Source organism: Mesocricetus auratus, unplaced genomic scaffold (genome assembly GCF_017639785.1).
Source record: "Mesocricetus auratus isolate SY011 unplaced genomic scaffold, BCM_Maur_2.0 Super-Scaffold_100018, whole genome shotgun sequence".
NCBI lineage: Eukaryota > Metazoa > Chordata > Mammalia > Rodentia > Cricetidae > Mesocricetus > Mesocricetus auratus.
Window position 1 is genome coordinate 26,500,485 of NW_024429199.1, and position 20,543 is coordinate 26,521,027.

At 44.5% G+C, this 20,543-nt stretch overlaps 1 protein-coding gene and 1 long non-coding RNA gene across 2 annotated transcripts in view; one reads left to right on the plus strand and one right to left on the minus strand.

Annotated features, from left to right (window-relative positions):
• Positions 1-12,969, minus strand: part of Map3k5 (mitogen-activated protein kinase kinase kinase 5) — a 188,731-nt gene extending 175,762 nt beyond the window's left edge. Inside the window, exon 1 of the mRNA XM_005065835.4 lies at positions 12,163-12,969. Within this exon, the coding sequence (XP_005065892.1) occupies positions 12,163-12,628 (466 nt within the window). The 5' untranslated portion in view covers positions 12,629-12,969. The remainder of the gene's footprint in view (positions 1-12,162) is intronic.
• A 65-nt stretch (positions 12,970-13,034) lies between these two features.
• Positions 13,035-15,420, plus strand: LOC106020774. Its single transcript, XR_001196205.3, has 3 exons — positions 13,035-14,122; positions 14,350-14,576; positions 15,328-15,420. It is a non-coding gene; the product is annotated as an uncharacterized LOC106020774 (long non-coding RNA).
• Positions 15,421-20,543: the final 5,123 nt, after the last annotated feature.

Here is a 20,543-nt window from a genome sequence, read left to right on the forward strand (position 1 = left end):
TCTCTCTCTCACACACACACAAATAATAACAAAAATATGAAATGCTATAAACAAAATTAATATTGATTAAACAAATGTGCCACTCACTTTAATATATGCTAAATGGACTGGTAAATAAATTCCCTATAAATTAATGGTAATGAAGAAAAAGCCTGAGTGTCTGTGTAAAGACTTCATAATGCTGACAACCTATAATACCAGACTTCTGCAGCAACAAAGAGAGATCTGCCACAATGGTTCTCAGCCTTCCTAATGCTGCGACACTTTAATACAGTTCCTCATGCTGTGGTGACTCCCAACCATAAGATTATTTTTGTTGCTACTTCATAACTGTAATTTGGCTACTGTTGTGAATTGTAATATAAATATCTGTGTTTTCTGATGGCCTTAGGTGACCCCTGAGAAAGGCCATTCCACTTTCAAAGGGGGTGTGACTCACAGGTTGAGAACCAGTGTTTTAAGACAGAGACGTGATAGGGGAAGTCTTTCTGTATATATGTTGTCTTGTTAGTTGATAAATAAAGCACTGTTGGCCAATAGGGAAGCAAGATGGGTGGGACTAGGAGAGGTGGAGGATTCTGGGAAATGGAGGCACAGACTAGTATTTCCTTTGCAATTTCATTGCAGATTTACCCACAGTCAAGTATACTTTAACCACAGAAAATATTTGGCAGCACTGGTTTGCTTGGCAAGAAAAGGCAAGCCGACTGTTGGGTCATAACTCACGTACAAACATAACACTGCTCTCTGAGTCCACTTGGTCATGCCAAATGACTTGCACCCCAACCACGTTAAGAAATGCAGTAAGTCTGTAAACCAAGCTTCCTGCCCAGTTAGACGGCCTATAACACTTTTCTTACTCTGTTGTAGCTAAATATTAAATACTCACTCTGGGAAAAGTGAAATTCTATTGTCCACATGAAGACTGAAATATTCACTGGATCAACCAAAACTAGTTTCCCAAGACAATTCTTCCAAACCTAGGTTTTGTCACAGTGAGATTAACATATGTTAACTCTATACACATACCCCCAGATAATTTCAAATGATACTAGAGAATATATCCATAAAGTTGTTTAGTCTCAGAGACCTCCCCCCAAACATTATAAGCTATCGCCACATATCACTCTTCATTAACCTCCAGAATTCTACTGCTAAAGACACTGCATACTTGAGTCATAGAACACAGCAAAGTCATGCTGGTATGGACCTGGAAGTCTCAGTCCTATGGGCTAGGAGTGCTAGAAGGTGCTATGCAAGCTACCAGAGAAACTATCTGCTTATTATCAAGCACAGTGTTGTTTAGACCCTTCAGAGGTAGTGCATATCTTTGCCTCATTAAAAAATATATAGGGTGTGTGTGTGTGTGTGTGTGTGTGTGTGTGTACAAATATGACCCAATATTAGTAGTTTTCTAAGTGGATGCTAGGGCTAAAACTCACATCCTCATGCTTGTTTGACAAACATTTTACTGACTGAGCTATCTCCCCAAGTTTTGCTTTTCTCTTTTCTTTTCTATTTTTTATGATGTAGGGTTTTTCTGTGTCACCCAAGCAAGTCTTTAAACTTGTAACTCTCTTGTCTCAGTCTCTCCAGTGTTGATCACTACATCTGACCAACTAACTTAAAATGTAAAAGGAAAACCAAATACCACATAATCAGAAAACTAGAAATGAATTTGCTAACAGATGAAATACTGGTTAACACTATGTTTGGCAAGTCTGTAGGTGTAAATATTGGAGTCATATTTCTCTATAAGGTAGAAATCAAACTATACCAAAAAGTATTCATATGTATCGCTGTGGAGAAGAAACATTTGCATTTCTATCGTGCACATTACCCATTGACACTGTATAATAGTCAGATCAACAGAAGGACAATCTAAGGAACACTCACCTTTCAAACTGCACAATTAATTCCCAGAGGGCATGTGATAAAGCCCAGCCCTCCAGTGAATGGATCTTGCCCACATTCATGTCTTGACAGTTTTCTGGACTGAAGACTGGTCAGTCTCTCCATCTCTATGCTTGGAGCTCTGCCTGACTTAAAGCAACTCTTGTCTGTGAACGCAGCTCCTGCCCTGAGAAGGCCCTAGAACATGGTACTGTGACACAAGCTTCTAATCATGGTGGGAATCATGGTACCATTTAAATAGCAAGATGGACATCTGTTCCCACGGTTTGGATGTAGTTAGAGGTACAGGCTCTGTGGTCATAAACCCACCGAGAATATGTCAGGATGATTCCTATAGAGCCAGGAAACCCAGATTCATTATACTGGGAAACTGCTGTTGTTACCAGTGGGAGTCTTGGTGCTCTACACAGTTTCAGGTAGGTTTATTAGTTTGGGTTGAAAACGAACCTATTCCAGAGGATATGTAACTACTTGTAAAGTTCTACACGCCAAAGACATGAATTTGGCTTTATAATTCCAGGCAAGTCATACCCAAACAAACATGATTGCTGGGTGCTGGGTGCTGTGCTAGACACTCTACATGTGTGATCTTACCCTTAAGACAGCTGCAGGAGGCAGATGGCATCATTTGAATGTCAAGTTCCTGAATGGTTGGGCCAGAATGAGAATAGTAAACATAAAATTCCATTCAGATAATAAAAGGCAAATACAGACTGGAGACATTGTTGATGCTGAGTCACGGCTAAGTTGTGATTTATGCATAAAAAATGAGGCAAAGGGCCCGTGTGACGGCTTACCTGCCCAAACCTGATGCCCTGGGTTCAATCCTTGGACCCTGTAGATAGAGGGAAGGAGAGAACCAACTCTACAGAATTGTCCTTTATAGACCCCGTCACATGTGCAACAAAACACAGAGTTAAATAGTTAATTAAATACTTGACATATATATGGGTTGTGGTTTTATGTATTTCAAGACCACTGTTTACAATAGAACAAAGTAGGACTTCCCACGAAGAAAGAGTTTTCCCAGGAAGGGAAACTGACAGAGCAGGGGCTTTCAGTTTCTTCCACAATGCCTCCAAAGAGAAGAGAAATGGCCCAGATCCATCCATGTGTTTAGCAGTTGTGGTCTTTGTGCAGATGCTGCCTGAATGTCTGAATGTGTGATGTACCTTCCTGGCACTCTTTTTTCCTATCAAAATGGTTTACAAGTTACATTTTAAGATTACTTATTTATTTTAGTGGTGCTGGGGCCAACCCCCGGACCCCTGCCATGACAGATGGAGACTCTACCACTGAGATACACCTCCAGCCCCTGAGATTTTGTTTTACTGTTATTGTTATTTCTAGTGAGGTAGGTAGGAAAGAATGTGGAATACAGGGAATTTTTGACTTCCTTAGTGTCAGCTGTTCCCATGGAAACAATCACATATTATAAACCCTTTTATTCCCAAAGACTTATACCTTCTATTTCAAAGCTCTCTCATGTATCTGCTGCCTCAGTCAGTTAATGAAACCATCAGAACTGAACTATTGGGCATGAGTCATCATATTAGGGATAACCCAGTCAGACTCAGAAATAGAGCTTCTCAGGAAAGCAGGAACGAACGGGTTATGATCAGAGCCTGTCTCTGTACATCATTCCACAGAACCACCTCTTTGCTCTATCTTTGTCTATGATCCCTCTGACTCTCACCCAGAATCTGGCTCAAGACTCACCTGGAAAAAAAAAAGCCTGAACCTAAGCAACTGGTAAACCAGCGTTTGGCCTAGGCACCTGTCTCCTTTGATGATGGTATTGATAAGATAAATGTCAGTTGGTGTCATCAAACTGGTAGGCAGTCACTGACCAGAGTGAAGTGTCATTGACCCAGTTCATCCTGACAGTGATGCTGTGACCACTATGGACTAAGATATTAGACTCGGCGTTTTCATTGTTGGTCACTGCAGAAGATACCTGCAGTGAGTATCTTGGCACACTGCACATATACCAAGTGATACAGTGTGAAAACAGCCAGGGTTATTGAAAAGGTGGGAAGATTTGATTCCTAATCAATCACTTGATTAACGCTGATCAAGTCACCTATCTTTGAAATACAAACAATACACTGCTGCATCTATCTCTTCTATTCAGCTAAGAAGATGGTCAAATTGGATGACGTAGCACTGAACATCCTGCTTGGATTCCAACCTGGCCATGTGAAATCATCTGTGTACCAGTGTGACCAAGATGTACACAGAAATGCCAGTGTGGATAGGGAAAGCAGTGGCCGCTAGAAACAGGAGTGACAGTCCTGGTCCTGCTTCTCCCAGCTCTGAACTATACGTCTCACAATAAACATACCAGAAAGCTTGACTATAGCACCAAGAGGCATCTCAGCTGGGTGTAATGGTGCACAGCGATAACTCCCGCACTGAGCTGGGACAGGAGGATGCCAGTGTGAGAAGAGCTACAAAGTAAGACCCTTCTCAAAAAGCAACAAAACTGAGCAACCAGTGTGCTTAACCCCTGCGCCATCTCTCCAGTCTTCAGTCAAGTTTTACATAACAAATTGAGATAATAAAGATTTTTTAAATTGTGTGTGTGTGTGTGTGGTATGCACTTGTTAGTGTGAATGTATGTATGTGGGGGAGGGTGCACATGCAGATATACAGACCATCTTCCTTTCATCACTCTCTATCTTTGTGAACCTGAAGTTCATTGGTTTGGCTAGAGGGGCTGGCAATGTGCTTATGGGATCTGTCTATCTTCTCCCACAAAGTGACCCTCTGGCACTGGAGTTACAGGAATCAGCCTCCACACCTTTCCTTTCTCTCTTTCTCCCTCCCTCCCGCCTCCCCTTTCTTCCCTCCTTAATGTGTGGGTTCTGGAGATCTGAACAGAGGTCCTCATGCTTGCACAGCAGGCGCTTACCAACAGAGTCATCTCCTGGGCCCCAGTGTAATCAAGATTTTTAAACGAGGAAGAGTTTTCTAGCTTAGGAAATACTTGGTTTCATACAGTTTGTGGTCAGTGAACAGATGGACAGGCATTCCCTGATCCTTACTCGGGCCAGTGTGTCTGTTGAGCAAGAAGCTCACAGGTATGAATGAAAGAGGCTAAGGGTACTGGAAAGCACTGACTGGCCACGGGGATTTGCAGACTCTGGGGTGAAGGAATACAACTTCCTGAATGAGTGAACCATGCACTGTGGGCAGCTGCCTTCCTCATTGCTGACTACCCACTGTAAGAGGATAGGTTTGTTTGAAAGGGAGTGTGCTCCCTCCCTCCCTCCTCTCCCTCCCTCCCTCCCTCTCTCTCCTCTCTCCTGTCTCCTCTAAGACAATCACCACAATGCAGCTTGTGCTTTTATGCTTTTTTTAAAAAAAATTAATGTAAACATGAAGGGAGAGGAGGGGAGGGGGAAGGAGAGGGGGGCAGAGAGAGTCTCTGACCAAAAAAGCAGTCCCCTGTGGCGGTACTGATTTGGGCTGGTTTTTCAGGAGATGGGCTGGAAGAAGCTCTAAGAAAGCGCACAGAGTCGGTCCCCTGTGGAAAGTCCTGCACATTCATTGGACTTTATGCTTAGGAATCTCCCACTGCACCACAAAGAAACTATGAACCAACTGAGCCCCAAACAGGAACTAAACAGAGCTCAAACCAGGCCTCTGAAACGGGAAGCAGGGGATAGTCCCTGTGACTACCACAGAGGAACTGGCCTGTAGTGGTGAACCCCCAGGAAACTGGCACTAGCCAAGAGCACTGGTGAGACAAGACAGTGCCATGCATTACACGTAGGTCTCACCTAGAGAGGGAACGAGCCCAGGCTATCAGCTGACAACGTCTCAGGCAGGCCAAGTTGAGGAAAGAAACCACAATCATAGGAACAGGAAGCAAGGCCAGTCGTGACTATCTGTAGTTGGCTATTTTGGGCAAGAAATGGGAGCTCTAAAGAGGAATATTTTTTTTACTGAGAACTTTTCATTTTAGATACACACACACTTTTTTTCTGCAAAATTTCTACTATAATTCATCTAGGAAAACGGTACTTCGTTTCAGTCAGCCAGTTATCCAGGAAACTGAGAGGCAACGCTGTGCTCTGGGTTTAGATGTGGCAGCAACAGCTGACCTAGTAGCATGTAGTACAAGAAGAAAGCATGTGTGGGTGACCACAGGGACTAACTATTCTTTCTTTCTTTTTTAATTCTAACTAGCCAGATGTGGGTAGATAGGTTGCTTGGTTTCAATGAATTTACCATTGTTTCCTCTTTTGAAAATTGCACTGAGGCTTATCTCTGAAAAGTACAAAGAAATGGTGGGGCAGTTCAGGACAGAGTTTGCAAACACTAACTGCTATGTTGACTGGCAAAATAAAATAAAGTTTTCACTTACCCAGAGCATCATGGGTGAATAATGAATACTGCTGAGCTTTTCCATGCTTGTACTGTATGCAAAGACCTATCCTTTATTCTTAGGTTATGTTCCTGGGTTGCATGTAGTCCAGGCTGATTTCAAAGTTGCCCTATAACTGAGGATAAGCTTTTACTCCTAACCCCACTGCCTCTGCCTCCCAAGTGCTAAGACTGCAGGCTTGAGCAACCACACTTAGAGGAGTTTTCTTGTTGCTGTTGTCCTCATTGCTGTGGTTGCTGGTATTGCTGTTTGGAGTGCTGGAGACTAAACTCAGGTTCTTGCAAATGCAAGCCAAGTATTCTAGCATTGAGTTATATTCCTTACTACCTACCTAATTTGGGTGAGTGTGCAATTAAAATGTTTAAGTGTGTGTGTGTGTGCTCGTGTTGTATGTACGTGTCTGTGTGTGTGTGTGTGTGTGTGTTTACCTGTGCTTATACACGTAGAGGTCAGACGTCAACATCAAGAGTCTTTCTTTGTTGCTCTGCATTTTGTGTCCTTGTGTTTTAAGAACCTGCTATTCTCTTGTCCCCAGTGCTAGGATTACGGACTCCTTTTGCCACTCTCAGCTTTCACGTGGATTCTGAAGATCTGAACTCGGGTCCTTAGGTTTGTGAAGCATGTTCTTTACCCACTGAGCCATCTCCCCAGTCCCTTAAGACCTAATTTTTTTAGTATAAAAACAGCTTTCCTTTTTAAGAACACTATATTGTTTTTTTCTCTCTGTTAAAATATCCTTAGTTAGAAAAATAGTGTTGGCAAGTACATTTCAGTTCTCTTGAGGGTGTTTTTTTGTTTGTTTGTTTGTTTTGGTTCATGGGAACTACTGGTTCATTAGGAATACACACTTCATCCTCTCCCTCCAAGTGAATGACAATGCTTACAAAACCTGGGCTGGTCTTGAAAGCACAAATGCAGAAGTCAGCAGCAAGACTTTCAAGAACTCAGTCTAAGATAGAGGGGTCCAAGGGCAGTGTTTTATTTTATCAAACAAAACCGGAAGTCCTAAGAAGGTGAGCCGGAGGCAAACGAGGCAAAGCATGGAAAGGTTAGATGCCACCCTGGCAAAATCGTGTAAGGGCCACTTTCAGCACAAACTCGATTCCACTGAAAACACAATGTGGATGAAAATAGAAAAGCTAAGTGCCTAAAATTTCAACTAGCACGTGCTTCCTTCCGGCTCCCCACTATTGCCACAGTGTGGAACACCGAGCAGGAGATTGCAGTCTTCAGTGACTCAGGCTAAGAGGAAGGCTCTGGCAGATGCAATAATGGCTCATGGCAAGGAAGGGGGAAGTGGGCAGATCCTCTAATCCAGTGCCCACCAAGAGGAAGGTAGGTGGCTTGCAGCCAAGCAAGATCCCCAAGCCTTACATCGGCAAGGAGTTGAAGGCCCTAAGTAAGTTAGGAGAGGGAGAAAACTGAAAGAGGTGAATGTATTCCTATATCTTGCTGGTATCTCCTCTTTTGCTGAATACCCTTCTTTTCCTGCATCCTCTCTCAGCCCCTGCCCTCATCCAAGCTCATGTTCCTCCTGCCAACAGATGGGTTGCATCAGAGCAAAAGTCACTGGTCTAAGGCTCAGAAAAGTATATCAAAACCCCAGGGTAAGGGACCAGAAACATGGTCTCCTGAATGTTTATTGTAGTGAATGGGTTCCATATGCTTGAGCTAGCAAGACCAGATTCCAGACTCTGCCACCTCTAACACTGATGCCAAGGAAAGGTGTGAAGCAATCTTAAATCATTTAACCTGAATGAACATGTAGAACTTCTTATAGTTCTGTATTTTCATAAGCAAAATAGGGAGACGGTGAAGGCCATTTCAGCAACACACACAGAACTAGTGGCCATGACGTATTTTTAAGAGCTGGGAATGTTGCTCAGTTGATAGAGTGCTTGCCTAGTTTGCACAAAGTCCTGGGTTCGATCCCCTGTGTTGCATAAATAGGTGACTGTAAACCCAGCACTCAAGAGACATGAGCTAGAAGATTGGGAAGTTCAAGGTCATCCTCCATTGCATATGGTGAGTTCAAAATCTGAGCACTTACGGTCTGTCCACAAAGGCAGCGCCTTGTATCACTGACACCTGTAGCCTTTGCAGAATTTTACTGCCTACTCTACAAAGGGCTTGGAGCAGGTGTGGTTTGCCTTGGTATCCGCCATCTCTAAGCGAGACGGTCATATATGATGCCATAACTATCTTTAAGACGCATGAATGGTTTTCACAACTGCACTAACTGAGCATGAATCAGCTATACAGAGTAGGAGAATGACAAACAAAGTCCAGAAACAAACCAGAATAAATAATAATAAAACCTAGATCCGGTGAAAGCCTAACTACAATGTATTTCTTAGACGGACATCAGTACACAAAACAGGGGGCGCTCTAACAATACCAGCTCTCTTTATTCCATTATTAATTTTACTAAGCTGAACTACTGCTTAGGCTCCATTGCTCCTTCCAAATGCTACGACCCCAGGCTCTGGGCTTCTGCAGCTCAGTGACAGAGCTCCTGTCCATCACGCACAAGGCGGGATTCCCAGCATTGGAGAAGAAATCACAGCAATAAAGCAAGACCCAGGTTGGGCCATCCTTGCTTATGCTCCCTCCTGACTTCAGGTGCCACATCTAATCCCAGCACTCAGGAGGCAGAGGCAGGAGGATCTCTGAGTTCGAGGCCAGCCTGTTCTACAATGGGAGATCCAGGACAGCAAGATCTACACAGAGAAGCCCTGTCTCAAACCAAAAGGAAATGAAAAAGGTACCCTTGGACCAGCCTACCTTATCTCTGAGCGCTGGGAATCCATAGCTTCTGAGTGACCCTCACACAGGTTCTGTGACTCTGTAACAGCCCAGTCATAGGCTCCACCCTTCCACTGTCTCTGATCTCCTTAGGACCAAGGACAGGCCATAAATGAACAGTTACAAATCTCTATGAAGCACACTGAGTCCCAGGCAGTAATAATATTGAAAATTTAAAGAACATTATAGGTCATTGCAACCATCTACTCTCCTAGAAGTTTAAATGACTCACTTAAAATTACAGAAGAAACAGGACCAGAATCCAGACCCCAAAGCCCCTTTTCCAATACGCATACTTTCTGGCTTTCACAGATACACAGAATTTAGGAGAATTGAATCTTAGATACCCGATTCAATTCTCTCCCTTCTGCCCTGGTGGACTTTGCAAATAAAGAAACCCTACTGGAAGGCACAAAAAGCCTCTCTCACAAGCATACAATCCAACCCAGAACTGGATAAACACTCAGCCCACCTGGAGGGGCCATGCCCTTCCCACAGAATCATAAGGATCCAATCTACAGGTGAAGGTGACGGGATAGAGAACGACCCTAACCCGAGACCTGCAGTGTCTATGCTTATGCAAGCGAAAGCTGTCCATTAGTACGGTTTTATCACCCACCGTCTTTGCTTGTATCGTTTGGTTTTGGTTTTTGAAATTGTGTGGCTCAGGTTGACCTTTTCACCACTGTATAGCTCAGGCTGACCTCAATGGCACAATCATTTCTTTACAGACCGTTTATGGCAAAGTTGCATACCTGTGAGAGAAACTTGAAAGACTGCAGTCTCAAGTATTTATTATCTGGCCTCTGACAGAAAACACAACAACAGCAACAAACAGTTGGCCAGAGCACACAGAAGGGGAGTGACGACTCTCTTAGACATCAGGGTTGAAAACCTAAGTTTTGACTACTATCAAAGCCCATAGTCTTCAGGTTAGAAAGACAACGGGCTGGGACAAAACTGGCACTATCCTTACTCATTCCATCACAGCTTCGTGCTGAATAAAATACCTTCTAGCCACCAGGTGGCAGTGGCGCACGCTTTTAATCCCAGCAACTAGGGAGGCAGAGGCAGGATGATCTCTAAGTTCAAGGCCAGCCTGGTCTACAGAGCCAGTTCTAGAGCCAGGGCCAGATAGAGAAACCCTCTCTCGAAAAACAAAACAAGAGCAGACAAAGATATCTTCTAGCTGGGCAGAGACTAGAGACTAGACAGGCCTGGCTAAGTTGAAAGTGGGTTTCATGGCTGGTCATCAGGAAGGGAGTCCCCAGAGCACATGCATTCATTCCCGCTGTTCCTCACTGCACCTAATGTCTCTGAAAACCTCTGCCAACTCCTGATCCCAGGATCCCCAAACAGAGCACTGCCTTTGATCCTAATAGTAAATGTGCCCTACATAAAGGCAGCCAGAGAGGTCCCTGCGAACTTTATGGCCAGCACTGTGCACTGACCAGTAGCTGCCTACGAGTCCTGGGCCTAGTGATGGATTGATTAGTTAACCTACCTAGTAAGGAAGGAATGCTCTTTTCCCAGGCCGGGGCACAGGACTAAGTGAGATAGAGTTCAATGTCTGCACACTTCTAACCTTCCTCCTTTCCGCAGTGATGGTATTTGGAGACTAACAGAGGAGAGCCTTGTTAGCAAAGTTTCCTTCATATTAGCTGAGGGTTGAAGATTTTTTTTTCCAGACTCCTAGGAAAAATATGCCCACTCTATCATTGCAATAAAAATAAGCTCAAATTTTTATTTGGCCTTTTTCCTCTCATATCATTTGGTTCTTTGAAGCTTCTTCCAAATTATAATCCAAAAATAAGAGCGCTATAATTTTTAGAAAAGTTATGTTTATGTAATTTTTATAGCTAGCCACCCCAAGAGCCAAGCTATAATATATTATATTCATGCTCAGTTATGAAGACACAGACTGTTTAAAAAATACCCAAACCAGAAAGTCCCAGTTTATTTAGTCTGGCTTTCCTTAACATGAAGTTCTTCTTGTTCTTAAAATATTCAGTTTTGGCTGAATTCCAAAGCAGACATAAGCCTCCTTCAGGTGCTTGGAAGGGAGGCTGTAAGAGAATTAGATTGAAATATAAAACCTGCCATCACAAATGTAAGGAGCTTACTGATTTTGAAGACAGACAGACAGGTTTCCCACCACCACGATTATAAAAATTAGCACGTCTATTTACTTGATTTCACTGGATTTCAGTAGCACGTTGCCATCCCTGACACTTGCTGACAGACAGCTAGTTGCTTCAGTCACGAAAACACTCTGAAATCTGAAATAGACTAAAAAGGGAGGCATCCCCTTCCCGTAGAGTATGCTAGTAATCACTTTAATGGCCAACGGAATCCGTCATTTAAATAGCCCAGGAACCCTTTAAACGATGTTAAATAATAAACCCTTCCAAAAAACCCACCACAGTATCTGGGGTAGTTTATTTTTTAAACTGGTTCTTTGGGCAAGATTCTAACAAAGATACATACATTTGGTGTAGTCCACAGTAGTTTGTTTTTTTGTTTTGTTTTGTTTTACTCTAGGACGTAATGATTTGACCACTCAAGCCACCAAAACTTGAAGGTGAAATGAGTAGGGCAAGGTCAGGCCATGCTTTGAAAACTCACACACATAGGCTCTGCACGCGGCGTTCCGTACTTCCATGACTGCAATGAGAACAGAACATCACCTTGGAGGGCCACAGGTGTGTGTAAAAGGAAACCCGAACTAAGGATACATTGACTGAAGAGAACTGATCGAAACAATGAAAAAAAGTGTTCCTCAAGGCTTGGACTTGGACCCAAGGGCTCCGCCACATAAATCAGCGAAATCTCCCGCACAAATACAGGCTCTTGCACCAGCACACACACTCTGTTAGGGGCGGCGGGCGCCAGGATGGTCCTGCAACATCTCTGCTTGCTCCCAAGGAGCGTGATGTAAATAGGAAGCTTGCTTCCCGCCCACGGGAAAAAAAAAATCAAAACAAAACATTCTCCACGATGACGGCCAGGGGAAGCACGGCGGCGGCCACGGCGAGGAAGCTGCCACTCACCTGCGTTGTAGAAACGGTCCAGCACGGCGGTTTCCCCGAAGTCCAGTTTCCCGAAATGCAGGGTCTCCAGGGTGGCGCCCACCGCCTCGCACGCCTCCCGCAGGCTCTGCAGGGCCTCGCTCTCGGCCACCACCAGCTGCCCCTGGCTCGCCTCGTTGATCACATATGCCACGGTGGTCCTCCGGCCGCCCCCGCTGCCAGAGTTGCCCCGGCCTCGGGTGGCGCTGCTCCCGGGGGTGGCCGCAGGGCAACCGGTGCCAGGAGCGGCCGCACTCTCCACGTTCCAGAAACTGCCCGGCGGTGGTGGCGGCGGAGGCAGTGGCAGCTGGCCGGGCTCACCCTCCGCCGCCGCCGTCGCTGCTCCTCCTCCCCTCCGGCAGCTGCCGCCCTCCGGGATGGTGCAGAAGCCCGCGGAAGCAAAGGGCGGCACGGAGAAAGTGATGCCCTCGCCGGCTTCGGTGCCCATCTCTGCCTGACGGGCCGCCGCGGCAGCGACGCCGGGGTCCCCAGCCCAGACGCACCGTCTGGCCAGCCACAGCTCCGGGCTGCTGCGCGCACGCCGTGCTAGGCAGCTGCCATCGCGCGCCGCGCCTTCGCCGCCGCGCCGCCGCCTCCGCTCGGGCGCTCTGTCCCCCGGGGCCACGCCGCTGCCCGGAGGCGGCTCGCCCCTCCTCGGCGCCTCCGTGGCCACGCCGCTTGCCCGCTGCAGGGTGGAGAGTCCACGGGGTGGGGACGCCAGCCGCGGCGAGCGGGAAAGGACCGAGCTTCCTCCTCTTGGCGGGCGGACCAGTCGGCGGCCAACCTGCGCGGCCGCTGCGGCTCAAGGGCGCCGCGCTGGGGGAGCGGCGCGTCGTCGCCGGCGGTGCGCGGGCCGGGCAAGGGCGCCCTCTGGGTGCCGCGCTACCTGGAGAACACCTTACGCGCGGTGGGCGGGCTGCCCCCGGCTGCGTCCCGGAACCGCGGTGGCCGCACCCGAAAGGACCCGCCTCTTCGCTCCGCGGTAGCTCCCCTGCATCGACTCCTCGGGCGCCTCCTCCTTCCTTCCCCTCCTCTTTCACCGGATCGCCGCGCCCTCCGAGTCCCAGCGTCGGTCTCGCAGCTCCTTGCAGCCGCTCGTCGCCTTGGCCACCCGCCTCTGGCCGCCCACTCGTTGCAGCACCGAGAGCCAGGGCCCGCCCCTGGGGAGGGCGCTGCTGGGAAGCGGCTGCCTGGACCAAGCACACTGCTCCGGGACTTCAGAGAACCTGCAAAGGGGATTGAAAAGCCCGGGGCGCGCACCCCTGCGGGAAGGCGCTAACAAGTGTCTCTAGCCTTTACTGTCGGGGTCATCCCGCCAGGCGGTGGCAGCGCTGGGCTTAGCCACCGCGCCTCGCACGGGTCCACTTGTGGGCTGCTCGCACTCGGACCGCGTGTGGCGCTGGAAGCACAGGGGGTGACCCGCGTGCCAAGAGGCTGGAGGATCCCAACTAGCGCCCTATAGCCCAGGCCTCAAGTGGAAAGTGGTTTATAAGTGACAGGGGCACTAAATTTAGAAGTGGTCGGCTAAATTTATCGTGGTAGCCGCTGGTGCTTTTCGTTGTAAAATTTCCAGTGGCTTACGTTGTTTTCGTTAATGAGTAATTGATTAGCTCCACTGCTGAATGACTTCATATTCTTGTTTATCATCTTAAAATCCCCTCCCCCCACAGATGCCAGATGTTTAACAAAGAAGATGCGTGGGAAAATTATCATCGAGAGTTGAAAAGAGAAGTTGATTTATTTCCTTTTAAAAAAAAAAGATGAACTGCACACAAAAGAAATGGGTCGATTGTTTGAGCGCAATCAAAAAGATCCCACTTATTTTGGGAAGCAAAACCAGATGTCTAAATTCCCAGAGAACTCTTCCAGGATGCTGTTAAGTCGTGTTAGGAAAGTCAGAGCAAGCTGCAAGAGATAAAGGATTTTGATTTCCTAACTCGAGGTTAGCAAGTCAAATTACAAAAGAAGAAAAATGAAAATTGCATGCCAAGCTCCCCAAAGCCTTAGTTGGTGCTATTGCATAGGGGAACCTGGGGAGGGGGGGTAGGGGCGGGGGCGGGGCGACAAATTCAGACTACAGCAATCCTAATTCTTAAAATGTTACAGCCTTTTATTGCTGGTTTCCAAATAACGTTTTCCTTCTTGTGACTTCACTGTACTCCCCAACAGTGGAAATCTGGGAGACTCGTCTGCCACTCAAGTTCCTTTGAAGTAGTCACTAAGTGCATTTTCTCCTGAATGACATGGTCACTTCCAGTTTATAAGTAGTAAGCACACATTTCCAGGCTGCTAAACAAATGCTTGAGTCTTCCATGTTTCGATGAGTACGTAGGAAACAAGCCACCCAAGATCAACACCAAGACGGAACTGAATTCATTCTCCACACCATACACCTGGTAAGCTTCCTTATCTATTAGTAACGGAACTAAGTGAATACTTAATACATATAAGGGCAAGTATTTTACAACATAGGAATGGAAAAAACTCCAGGACTGGTATTCAAAAATCTAAAAGGAAAAAATTATAAACTTGATAACAAAATCTTTCCATGGCAAATGTAGTGTAAAGTAGACAAACAAAATGTTATCTGAAACAGATATCGCAACCATGAGTTTCTAAAAATAGGACAAAGATAAAAACTTCTTTTTAAAGATGTATTTCACTTGTGTCTGCCTGTGGATGTGTGTATAAGAATGCAGATGCCCTCAGAGAGCAGGTGTCAGAACCCAGGAGCTGAAGTTACAGAAGGTTGTGACCTGCCTGGTGTAGGTACTCAGGACTAAATTCTGGCCCTCTGCTAGAGCAGTATGTACATCTCATTATTTAAGTGTGGAATATTCCTTTACAGTATGTGAATATATGTCATTGGATTAATAAGCAAGCTGACTGGCCAATAGCTGAACAGAATAGGGTTAGGCAGGAGAGCCAAACTCAGAATGCTGGGGGGGGGGGGGCAGAGTCAGAGGAGCCATCAGATAGACGCAGAGGAAGTAGAGCATGTAGGAAATTATGTATCAAGCCATGAGCCACATGGCAGATAAGAAATATGGGTTAGTTTTAAATGTAATAGTTAGCTAGTAACAAGCCTAAGCTAACTACAGGGCATTTATAATTAACACAAGCCTCCGTGTGTTTTTTTTTTTTCAGGCGGGGAGCTGCTTCGAGACAGAAACATCTACCTATATCCTGCCCCTAAAAAAATTATTTAGAAAAAACCATAAAGCCATATATAATCCATGATCATGGGAATACAGGTGACTCTTTCCTCTATAGAGAGAATCCCACTCTATTCATAAGTACAAGTTAAAAATTATATTAATATAACCACTTTTGCTAACTGTACTGGCAAAATTCCTGAAGCTTACAACACACATTTTGAGACTGCATCTAAGAAAATAGACATTCTCATTGCTGTTGGAATGGAAAATAATGAAGATAATGAGTGTGTTGGTACATGCCTGTAATTCCAGAACTTGAGAGACTAAGCCAAAAAGATCATGTTTGAAGCCAGCCTGGGCTACATAACATTAAAAAAAACTGTAAAGAGATATTATTAATACCTAGCAAAATTACATATGCATTTATGCTCGACATAGAAATCCCACTTATAAAGATATATCTCAAGAGTTGGTGACTGCAAGCATCAGAGCCTGAGTTGGGGACCCCTCTTCCACCCCCCAGAACTTAAAAAAGCAATGCACACAGTGTACACCTGAATTCTCAGCCCTGGGAACCAGGAGATTGACAGATACTGGTGGATCCCTGAAGTTTATTGGCTGGCTATCCTAGCCAAATTGATGAGTACCAGGAATAAGGAGAGACCCTGTCTCAAAACATTAGATGGCGAGAGATTGAGGAGGACCACTCAGAGTCGATATATGGCATGTACACTTATACATGCACATGAATATAGGGATGCATGCTTATAACCATGTGCTGTACACATACATTCATGCATGCACACGAGTGTGCACACTCACACACACACACACATTACATTAATGGAGTCCCCACCCTTGGTTTTTCTAGTTATTTACACTGAGAAAATTCTAGATCCTTTTTGTTTTCAAATGAATAGTGAGAAACCAAAGCTGCAGCATTTCACTTCCTTAAGAATATGACAGCATATTGTTCTTTTAAGATATTTTATCACCATGTATTTGAATTCCATTCATCCCCCCATCACTTTTTGTTTTTTAAAAATATTGTAAATATCGCACTATCAACAGCGAAGGACAAGGGGAAAAAGGAGAATGAAAGAGAAGCCCCTTCTGGTGAGAGGGAATTCCCAGGTAGTGATGTGACAAACGCAGGTCAGTAGTCCTTGGGTGAACAGAGAAATACTAGAATTCCTGGAGGCTGAGCCAGTTGAGTCTGAGGGAAGGAAGCAGAGAAGAATGTCAAGAATGTGTGTACAGGACTCTTTAAGTCTTCTGACAAAAGCTACTCAGCACATGTTGTAGGATAAAACGCTTCAATTCAGACAAGAGCCACTTCTGGGCATAATGTATCAGGGAGGCCTAAAATGAACAAATCCCACAACTAACATAGATCCAGGGATGACTAATGCTCCACCCCATCCTCCCTTAGCCAGGGTAGAGCCCTTACAGAATACATGGAACATTTGAAAGAGACCCCCAAACACCACAACTTAAAAGTGAAAGCAGAGCATTCTAAAGGGCATTTTAGGTTAGCTTAAAAACCAGAAAGTTCACCCATAAGTAAAGTTATCCAAAAGTAACTAATTGCTTATCAGAAAATCTAAACTTTGGAAGAGTTGTAACAAGAGTATTCAATGGGTAAAATACATATGACATATAGCAAAGCTCCCAGAACAAAAACAACAACAACAAAATCATGGCTCTCAGGTAAAGACAAAAATCAATAAAATACAATCACAGAAATGACTAAATGACATAGCAAAGACTTTAACACAGTTATTAGTTATTGAAAATATAGGAGGCAAATGAGTGCATGAGCATATTGAAGAGAAAGAACAAAACAGAAACAAATGGAATGATGTGAAAACAGTTCCTAAAATTTGCTTCTTTATTTTTAGTTTTGATTTTTACACAGGGTTTCTCTGGGTAGACCTGGCTGTCCTAGAACTCGCTCTGTAGACCAGGCTGGCCTCTAACTCAGAAGTCTGCCTGCCTTCCAGGTGTTGGGATCAAAGGCATGTATCATGCCCAGAATAAATTAGATGCCATTAACAACAATTAGACACTGTGGAAAACCTGTCCAATGAACTTGAGTAGTAGAAGCAATGCATAAATGCACATATTTTTTTGATGTAAATTTTACCTCAAGGTCTCCTCTAAGTACAAGACTCACTAGAAGGACTTACACAGCTCAACATGGGGTTCATACTAATGTCCAAGAGTCTAGCTAGGAATTTTCCCAGTGGAGTCATTGAGGACATAATTCCCCAGCAGTACATAGTAGCACTCAATGCATGTGAAATGTTACCTACCCTGGAAGCTCAGAGACTGGGTACCCAGGAGTTCACAGAAATTCCAGACTCTACCAGGAAGGCAGGTACCCAGCATGAACCATGCTCTTTGCACAGTTTGGTCACAGCGAGCTATTTTTAGCAGGGGATGAAGGAAATGCTCAGAAATCCAACCTTGAACACTGACCTTTCTAAGAATAGTAATCTCAAGTAGGCTGTGTTAACTCTTCTCGAAATATTTCCAATCTGCACACCATGAATGTGTGTAGTTTACTGGAGTCCCTCATGATTTTATAAAGCTGTTTGTTTGCCTTATGAAAGTTGTATTTATAAAAATAAAAAGCAATTACTGGGTAATCAAAACATCGTGCTGGACAAAGGTAAGGATAACAGAAATGCATAGGCATATCAGAAGTATGGGACAAACACAGCTCACGGTGACAGAAAATGGATCAGTAGTTCTCCAGAGAGGGCAGCTTTGCCCCAGGAGGTGTATAATGGATTTGTGTAATGGATAATTAATGTACAAAATTGTTGGATGACTTCACTGAAGTAGTTACATGGGAGTAGACATTTTTGCCTATTCATCGGAGTATACAGTTAGTTGAGCATGCTGATGTAGGTCTGTAATCCCAGCATTCAAGGAGAAGCAGTGATATAGAATCACATGTTTGTGTTCAGCCCATGCTATGCAGTGAGTCCCAGGCAATGATGAGAACTTGTCTCAAAGTTAACTAATGAAAGTTTGTATAGTTCATAGTATGGGAAAAATTCAAAACAGCAGAGAGGGAGGAAATAGAGAAGATATGAATAAAATATTTCTTATTTTGTTGATTTTGACTTTAGAATTACAGATAATGTTATACACAATAATAATAATAAAGGTTAGGAATTCATGCTCTAAAAGTAAAAAATAAAACAATACTAATTAAGCTAGGATGTGTCTCATTGATAGGTCAAACTTGGGAGAATTTGAACAGAGATAAGGACAATAAGTTCAACTAATTAAAACACACTGCACGTTTAAATTCACAAATTAAATTCATTTAAATTTTGCAGTTAATAATGAAACTACAAAAACTATTTAAACATAGACAATGAGGGTGAACTGGCAAGAGGGGAAAATTAACTGTTTCTACAACTTCCCATAACCCAGTGTGAACTAGACACATGGGTGCAGTCCTGTAATACTAGAGCTCCAGTGGTCTTCTGAGCCATCTTTAGTAGTGAAGAAACTACTGTAAATGCCCCTCCCTGATAATGAGATTGATGACTACCTTATATGCCATCCTAGAACCTCCATCCAGTGACAGATGGATGCAGAGGCAGACACCCACAGCTAAACACTGAACTGAACTCCTGGAATCCAGTGACAGAGAGGGAGGAGTGATGGGCAAAGGGGTCAAGCATGGGCTGGTGAATCCCAGAGAAACAGCTGACCTGAACAAGGGGGAGATCTTGGACCCCAGACTGATGGCTGAGAGGCCAGCATGGGACTGATCCAGACCCCCTGAATGTGGGTGTCAGTGAGGAGACCTAGGCAACCTAGGGGGCTTTGGGTAGTAGATCATTATTTATACTTGGCACACAAATGGACTTTGGGTGCCCATCCCACAATGAGGGATGCTGTCTCAGCCTGAACTCTTGGGGGAGGGCCTGGGCCCTGCCCTGAATGAAATGACAGACTCTGGAGATTCCCCTGGAGAGCCTCAATTTCCCTGGGAATGGAATGGGGATGGGAGGGGCTGAGGGGGCAGGGAAGGAGGGGAGAGAGAGGGAGCTGGGATTGACATGTGAAGCAAGCTTGCTACAAATTTAAATAAAAATATATAAAAGAAAGAGAACACAGGAAGCTGACACTATAGAGTCATGAGTTCAAGATATTCCAGGACCACATAGTAAAACCCTGTCTCAAAAAGAAAAGAAAAATAATATCCTAGCTGTTTCTGAGAATACCCACATAAGAAAGAGGGTTTCTCTTTACAAAAGTTGCCTACCAATAAATAAAGAACAAATGATGAAATTAAAATATGAACATTTTGCCACATTTAATGGATATCAACAGCTACCAATATCACAAAGAGAAAACCAGAAATTCTAAATCTCTTGATAGAAGGTCATACCACTACTGACCCAGGAAATAGTTTCACCTAGGATAAAATAAAATCTTGAACCTGAGCATGTATCTAGATCAAAATAATTTTAACAGAGGACAAAGGAATATGTGAAAGTAAGTACACCATTGGGCTGCAACCAGCAAAATTCAAACGTCAGCAAAAAAGATACATGCCTTACCTCATTCAACCTGTTGTTGCAAAATACTATAATTGGGTCATTATAAATTGTAAAAATTTATTTATATGCACATATATGCTATACATACACACACTAAAATAAGTAAAAATACAAACAAAGCTAGAAGGGCAGTAAAACTGCGTGGAGCATAAATGAAATGAGATGGCTGGACACAGAGAAACCAGTCTCAAACTGGCCAGGAAAGGTCTTCTTTGGTGGCTTGCTTTCATGTTCCTCCCAGGACCGTGAAATAGTGACCTGCAGACACAGTGACCTGTCAGGCAAGGTATGTCCACTACTGCAATAACGGCCTAACAGCTATGGGGTAGCTGATCACTGTCTGCTTGGATTAGAGTCTTACTCCACAGGAGAGAATTTCATTCCTGCTGCTGTAATCCTAGCCAAAAGTCTGTTGCTGGGGGAACTCAGAGGCCCTAGACTGAAAACAGCTACTGTTATTTTGTTAAATGGTCATGTGATCAATTTGCCTTCTAAACGTTTATGTCTATAGCCATAGACGAGGGCTTCTCTCAACCTTGGTTGAAGAAACACCTTTCAGCAGCCAACGGGGAGATACTCACACAACTGGTCAAGGGGCTGAGAGTATGAGACTCTG